Here is a 7,937-nt window from a genome sequence, read left to right as displayed (position 1 = left end):
ACATCCCAATGTGGAAGGGAGGAGGGCCTCCAAACAACTAGTTTAAGTTGGGAGTACACCTTTTATTTTCACAGCTGAGAATTTGTTACAATGGAATCATCTGTACAAATCTCTGTCTTGCCAGTTACAATGTATTAGTGAAATTGCAAAATGTGTCTTAATGTAGCCACCTAGGGCCTGTGCACATGTTGCAGATTTGATACCTGTATTTTTTGCAGCTTTTTTTGCACAATCCATTGCTTTCATTGGTGAAAAACACTGAAAGAAGTGACATGCTGCATTTTGCGAAAAACAAGCTCTTTGACAAAACAGGAAAAAAACAAGGTGTGTGCATGAAATTTCTGAAATCTCATAAACTTTGCTGGTACTGTGAAACACAGCTGAAAATTTCCATAAAAAACAATGCTGCAAAAATGCAATGTGTGAACATAGCCTTACTTAGGATTGTCCAGACTGCGTACAATTATCACAAACCCTCAGCTGTGAGAAGTAATTATTTCAGGACAAAGGAGGGAGGAATGCTAGCGCTACTTCCGGATTCGTCTAAACAAAACTGCATGTGTGAATGTAACCGGGGCAGAAAGCGCAGTCGTGCCCCGTCTGCGGGCAGATATCCGGGCACGATCTGCCATGTGTCTCAGTGCACAGGCGGCTGCCATGCTTTCTGCAGTGCAGGCTCTTGTTGACTCTCTCATGGGGAGGGTTGAGGGAGGAGACCCAGTTTAACCCTTCGCTGGAAGGCGTTGTATAGGAAGCCCACGTAGACCAATAATAGCCACATCCAAGTTCTCTTTTAGCTCAGCTGCTGTCGACTCAGACGGTACGTGAACCCAGGGCTGAGGACATGGGGTATATCCGCAAATTGGGACTGGGCTAGCTCTGTGTCCCTGGTAACGTCGCCTCGTGCCGGGGACTCTGTGCTGGGAAACTTAAGAAATAAAGTACATTTCTAGTACAGCACGTACGACTGTCCCCTGACCGCTGGTGGACACGGTCAATAGAAGGCCCCCCGTGCACGAACAATTTTTGGGCCCTTTGCAGTCTAATAACTCATCATAATGCTCAATTTCACCTGCTTTGAAAGTTGAATTGGGCCCCCCTTTACTTCTTGGGGCCCTGTGCGGCTGCAGAGGTTGCCCCAGTGATATGTCCACACGGCGTAATCAGCAGATTTTGGGTCTGGGGGCCCCTCATAGACGATCAGTATGGAGCATGCATGGTGCCACATAGCCGAGCTGTCCGAGTATGGTTTCTCACCATGGCCGGTCTGTTATTCTGACGGCTTCTGCTTGGAAGCTGCCACTATGATATATATGGATTTTTTTAAACAAAAAAAGCACAAGTGATGTCCAAAAAAAAATTTTTTTTCTGAATTGGCTTTTGCTTAAAAACTGATTGTGGTACACCAGTGTCTGATACCTGTGGTGTGCACATGGCGTTAGCGTAGGCTCCGGGGACAGGGGTCCCTGAGCCACATAATACAGCATGGGGACTGGAGGGAGATGTTAGAACATGGTGGGGGCTACACAGCGGGCCCTAGGGGTGGGTTTAGGTCCAGTACAGTCACAAAAGGAAAAACAATGACCATTACTAAAGGCGGGGCCACAGATTTGCACCGTGAGTCTCCCCCTTTATGTGAATGCCGTTCGCTTTCTCAATTGGGTTATTTGCCTACTTTATAGGACTGTTATTAGCGCAATTTACTGCACGGTTTATTTCCACATTTTATGGCATTGTTTGTGCACCTAAGGGTTCTTTTACATTTCCCGTGTTTTTTGCGGCCTGCAAAAAACCACCTTGGATCGCCGTTTTTCCCTGTTTTGACAAATGGGTGGGAAAAAAATACGGCGTTCTGCAAATACGGTGTACCGCAAAAATAAGCTACCGTTGTTTTGCAGCACCATTGAAATCTATTGCAGCCGTGTCCGTCCGTAAGCCGTGAAAAATATCGAGCAAGCTCGATATTTTTTCACAGCCGTATATATGGCCCTCAGGGCCATACGCTGCACGGTGCTCCAATGAATTTTTGCGGGCCATTTTTGCAGCTCCATAGAAATCTATTGGGGCCGCAAAAACACGGCAAGTGTAAAAGAACCCTTAGGCTGTGTTCGCATTGCTTTTGACCCTCACATCCGTGGCTCCGTCGGAGCTTGCGTCTGAAGCCCTGTAGTAATGGGATACAGCTGCTTGCACCAGCAGGGGCCATTGGCTTACATGATGAAGATGGAGTCACTGTGTGCGCTGTTGGACAGCAATTTTGGCAGAATAAGCACCAGATCGCAGTCGATGACATTATGTCGTATTGTGCCAAAATGAATGGCCGACAGAGCACACAGTGACTACGTCTGCCTCCGTATGGCCCCTGTCAGCGTATACGTCAGAGCCTTGTCTTTCAGGACTTCAGACGTAAGCCCCAACGGAGCCACTGACCATAGGCTAAATGACGGCAACACTATGGCATTATTATTTTGAGCTGTTATTATTATTATTATACATTTTTATAGCGCCATTTATTCCCTGGCACTTTACATGTGAAAAGGGGCAAATATAGACAAGTACAATAAACATCAGCAATACAAGACACACACAAGTACAGAAGGAGAGAGGACCCAGACGCTTTCATTTCTCACGGCCATTTTTCTGCAGAATTGGTGCTCTTTTCAGTCCCCTTAAATCAAAGGTCTTAAAAAATGCATGTAAAGATCGCAATTGTGTTTTTTAAGTGCAAAATTACGATGTTTCTGCACAAAACAAACCCACATTAAGCTTGAGCTATGAAATCCGTACTGTAAAGAAAAACGCATTAAAAATGCAGTAAACGGATCAGTTTCTCTTGTGTATTTCAGTGCAGACTCCTTTGGGGAAACATGTGGTAGGGGGGAAGGGAATGGAGGGGGACGTGTCCTGGCACACCCCTCACACACCTCCTGCCAAACACTGAGCACATGTGGACGTAGTGACGAGGATCAGTGAACCTGCATACGGTAAACGGGAGGACGTACGGGGCAAATATTGGACTTGGAATCGTTCTGTCCTTTCTGGAATTCTTGCACTGACGTCCTGTAGATATTTTGCTGGGCTTGCGCTTATAAACGGAAGCCAATCCGAACAAGCAGAGCTTCGGGGGGCATAATTATTTTGTGTGGATGTACATTAACTAAGTCCAACTTAGTAAAGGGTTAATCGGATACTTGACGCTTTAGGAGCAGATTGTCATTATAGAAGACGAGCAGATGGAATGTGTCAGGGTCACGTGACGATGCCTGGGGCAGATGTTACGCTTCCAGGAAGGCGGGCGACTCCATGTGTCGCCCACGCTACTACTCCAATGCTCAGCCCTGATGAGGTGTCCTACAAGGACTTCTATCAGGACGTCACAGTCCAGGACATGTATGGCTTGTTGAGTCCGCTGATTGACTTGTCCATTTGTTCCAGATGACCATGAGATACCTAAGCAGATTGGTCCACTTGGCCACCAGGGCTGGCTACAGATATGGCTACCGTGGTCTCAGCACTGCCACTGGTCACACGACAGAGAAGAGCGTACCCTATGTCACGACGCTAAAAGAGGAAGGTTCTGCTACCAAAGGTCCAACCAAGCCCCTGCCTGAAACTGCAGACGTGGTGGTGATTGGTGGGGGCAGTTTGGGATGCCAAACCACTTACCATTTAGCCAAGATGGGCATGAAGAATGTCGTGTTGCTGGAAAGAGACCGGCTTACTTCTGGGACGACATGGCATACGGCAGGTAAAAAGGGCAAAATTGCAAGATCACAGGTTTGCAGAGTAATCAGTAGGTGGATTTGTGTTGGACTTTTTCTCTCCTGTATAGACAAGATGCCTATAGGGCAGCACAAAGACGCTGTGGCCTCATACTACAGAGACATAGGCACACTGAGCACCACCATATGGTGCGGTGTACAGTAATGTATTATGGTATTATGGTAATATCTTCTATGGGGGGAGGCAAAAATGTCACTTTGGCCAATATGTGAAGACCAATATTATTAAAGACCCATGTTTGTTGGGTCCTTGTTGGAGATTTTGTATTAAGGGCCCTTGGATCTTCAGTTCCCTAACTGCCCCATGAAATCTACAGGTGCGATGTATGGCTTTGAGATGTGGGCATTAGCTGGAGGCCTATCGATGCCCTACAGTAAGGAAACCTTATAATGAATGACATGACACTTATCTCCCCTTCCAGGGCTTTTGTGGCAGCTGCGGCCCAGTGATGTGGAGGTTGAACTGTTGGCCCACACTCGTAATGTCGTCAGCCAAGACCTGGAGCAGGAGACAGGTCTGCACACTGGATGGATCGAGAATGGAGGTCTCTTCATCGCATCCAACAAGCAGCGTCTGGATGAATATAAAAGACTAATGTCTGTAAGAGCGGTGTAACCCCGAGTGTACTGTATGTACAACAGATAAGCCTCAGTCTGATAACTGAAAGCTGTGAGCCCCATGGTGCTCATCCAGCTGATGGTCCCATTTACCCTCATGGGGATGACAGTGCATCCTTGTCCTGTTATTTGGCTAAAACCAGGACTTGGTGCCCCTAGGTGTTGGTTAAGGGTCTCAGAGGTCAGACCCAACATAACTTTCTTTTACGTCCTGATTAATGGGTTGCAAAAGGAGCGAGAAACCCACCAAAATCTGTGATGGGCCTCACATTTATTATCCTAATGTCTTCCTACAAGGTCTGGGTGGGACTGAAATCTGTGCACCTCATAGTGATTTTCTTTCAGCCAATCATCGTTGTTTTCCATGAGGATGAGTGGAATCAGGGGTGACAGGTGACTGCGCAGACCCTTCCTGCCATACCATGCGATGCAGCTGGCCCAGATGTAGCATCATTAAGGCCAGCGGGCCATTAGGTTACTAATCTGCTGAATGACTCATCAGTCTTGTGTTCCTCCACCTGTGGTCGCCCCTGCACATAAAGCTTTTTGTTACACTTTCACTTCGGTTTTCAATGTCCTTTTTTTTTAAAGAAAAAAAAAATTGCAGCAAAACTGCAACCGCGATATTTCCAAACAGAATTGTTTTTCCTCTGTAGCATGCAGATTCAGTATCTCCCCTAATGGTTTTCACGCTAACTTCACAGACTGCAAAGCTGTGATCACTGGTTTAATGCGTTTGCTAATTGCTTCTTAGTAATGAGTGTGTTATTAATTTATTTTCTACAGTTCCATTACATAATACCGCCTTCCCGTCACTGATCATGTAGAAGAGTCATCTGGGATAGAAAACTCATTTTCAAACAGCCTGTTACAGAATTGATTGTACATTGCTGAATAGGGATGTTTAAGTCCCACCCATGAGCAGCATAACTCCACCTATGAGGAGCATCAAACTGATCATCCATTTTTGGGCACGGTTTACAGAAGCCCTGCACCTTTTATAGCTGTATAACTTCACCATTTAGCATCCACAATTAATCTCTTAGGCCTCATTTACACATAATTTTTTGGGGTAGTGTGACAAATGGATCGATATTTTCTTTTTTTCTTTTCATATCAGTGATTTTTATCAAGTTTTTTTTGGTCTCTGTTTCCATTTTTTTTATTCATCTGGTATCCAGTTTTATTCTATGGAAAAAAAAGAGTTGCTAAGTTTCCACCCATTGGGCAGTAAAAATTGGAAAGCACATATATGACATGCAGATTGCATCTGTGTGCTGTCTATTTTTTTTTTTCACGGACCCATTAACATGAAAAGCAGATTTTGATCTGTGAGTTGGATCATAATTGGCCTGCAAAAAACCCCCCAAAAAGCTGTGCAATGCTTTCTTTGCCCTGTAGGGGGTGCTGCAGGGAATTTTAACACTTCTTTCTGAGTTCATCTGATTGTTAGAGTTCTCAGCAGCAGGACAATTTGTGGTCACCTTTTATAGCTGAAGCATCTTAAAGTAGACATCCCCTTTAACTAATAGTGCCCAGTGCATCTTAAAATACTAACTGGACCCACTAAATGCCTCCTTTTAGTCATATGTAATCTTTACGTAAGCCAATTTTTTATGGGTTGTGTTAGGTATTGCAGCTTGGCATCATTCATTTTGAGGCTGAGCTGCAATACCAGATGTAGCCTGAAGAAAAGTGTGGCGCTGTTTCTAATCTTATACCTTTAAATATAATTACTAAAAAAATACCGTACACTCGCTCCATTGATGATGATTTTGCCTTTTTATCTCAATAGTTGGGAAAGGTTTATGGTGTGGAATCGTACGTCCTGTCCCCTGCTGAAACCAAGGATTTATATCCGCTCATGAACGTTGAGGATCTGTACGGCACCCTCTACGTCCCTAAGGACGGTACTATGGACCCTGCCGGCACTTGTACAACCTTAGCAAGGGCTTCTACTGCCAGGGGAGCTCAGGTAACAGGAGTGAGGGTTGAGATATGAGGGGCTGCTTGATAGGGTCCTCACACTGTAGAGCCTCCTATGATTAATCAGCGCCTTTATAATATTAGACACAGAACGAAAACTGTTAGTGACTTCCCTTCATGATACCTTCTGTGAGGCCGCAAATGAAACTGCGAATCTCAGCTTCCCATATCCCTCTGAGTGTAATGGGGGAAGGTGGGATAGCAACAATAACTGAGACGACATTGGAGAGTGACGGGCTCGTTCCTTCATATATAGTATATACTATATCTTTTTCTACCAATCGGTTTCTTCATTTTGCCTAATTGTTGGTCTATCTCTGGATGTGGAGGAACATGATAAATGGCTGAGGGACTGATGCATCACTTCTTGTCCCACACAGGTCATAGAGAACTGTCCTGTCACTGGCATCCAAGTAAAGACTGATGACTTTGGGGTCAAGAGGGTTGTTGCTGTGGAAACTGAATATGGCACTGTGAAGACCCCCTGTGTGGTGAACTGTGCTGGTAACAAATATATATCTACTGCAATAAAGCTATCTATCTATATTATATCTATCTTATATTTATCTTTTTATCTATCCATGTATCTCTGTATCTTTATTGCTATGTAGCAAGTAGGCAAGTACTGGCATGTCTTTGATTGGCCGGCGCAGCACGTGACCCAGCTCGACGTGTAGTCCCCCTTATTTTTAGAACCAGCCAAGGGGAAACAGACAGCTGTGAGCTGGTCTTATTATGCTGCTTATTATGCTGGGAAGGGGCCAAAAACCATGCACCTTCCCAACCTATCAATACCAGCCTGCAGCTGTCTGCTTTTCCTTTGCTGGTTATTAAAAAAATGACTTGGCGGTCCCCCCTATTTTTAAGAACCAGATAAGGCAAATCAGATAGCTCTTTTATTAATAGGCTGGAAAGAGCCGTGGATATTGGCCCCTTCCCAGCCTAATAAGACCAGCCCTCAGCCACCCCAGAAATCGCACATCCATTAGATGCGCCAATTCTGGTGCTTAGACTTAGCTCTTCCCGATTGCCCTGGTGCAGTGACAATCGGGGTAATGGTTTTGGGGTTGATGTCAGCTATGTAACGTCTGCTGACATTAAGCCCAGGGATTAGTAATGGAGAGGCATTTGTCAGACACCCCCATTACTAACCCCATAGTCAAAAGAAATAAACACACACAGAAAACTCCTTTATTTGCAAAAATCAGTCCCCTACAAGTTCCCTCTTTTACCAGTTTCTTATTAAAAAAATAATATTCCACAGGCGTCTGCCGCAATCCAAATGGGGGTCCACGACGATGCATGTCTCATTCATCCAGTCTATGGAGTCCCATTCAGAAAATGCAGCTTCATAGACTGGTGCAGCAGCCACTGCCGGTTCTGACACTGTGCTCTGTGAGGCTCGGCTGCTGTGAGCTGAGGTGACGTTTGTTAGGTTACCTCCCTTCACAGCGGCCTGTTTTCACAATGGCAGTGCGAGTGCCGGACTGATGAGCGGTGACTAGTGATGAGCGAGTATACTCGTTGCTCGGGTGATCTCCGAGTATTTTG

At 45.3% G+C, this 7,937-nt stretch overlaps 1 protein-coding gene across 3 annotated transcripts in view; it reads left to right on the top strand.

Annotated features, from left to right (window-relative positions):
- Window positions 1-7,937, top strand: part of SARDH (sarcosine dehydrogenase) — an 82,256-nt gene that overhangs the window by 2,835 nt on the left and 71,484 nt on the right. The window contains exons 1-5 of one of the 3 annotated variants that reach the window (XM_073541157.1): window positions 706-820; window positions 3,436-3,748; window positions 4,205-4,383; window positions 6,196-6,375; window positions 6,767-6,890. In XM_073541157.1, coding sequence (XP_073397258.1) covers window positions 3,436-3,748; window positions 4,205-4,383; window positions 6,196-6,375; window positions 6,767-6,890 — 796 coding nt within the window. In that variant the 5' untranslated portion in view covers window positions 706-820. Of the gene's footprint in view, window positions 1-705; window positions 821-2,837; window positions 2,985-3,435; window positions 3,749-4,204; window positions 4,384-6,195; window positions 6,376-6,766; window positions 6,891-7,937 lie in introns of those variants that run through there. The other 2 variants (XM_073541156.1, XM_073541158.1) reach the window with 2 other exon arrangements.

The sequence above is a fragment of the Dendrobates tinctorius genome, unplaced genomic scaffold (genome assembly GCF_039654945.1).
Source record: "Dendrobates tinctorius isolate UK_male_01 unplaced genomic scaffold, ASM3965494v1 ptg000120l, whole genome shotgun sequence".
NCBI lineage: Eukaryota > Metazoa > Chordata > Amphibia > Anura > Dendrobatidae > Dendrobates > Dendrobates tinctorius.
This window is presented reverse-complemented; position numbering and strand designations above follow the sequence as displayed.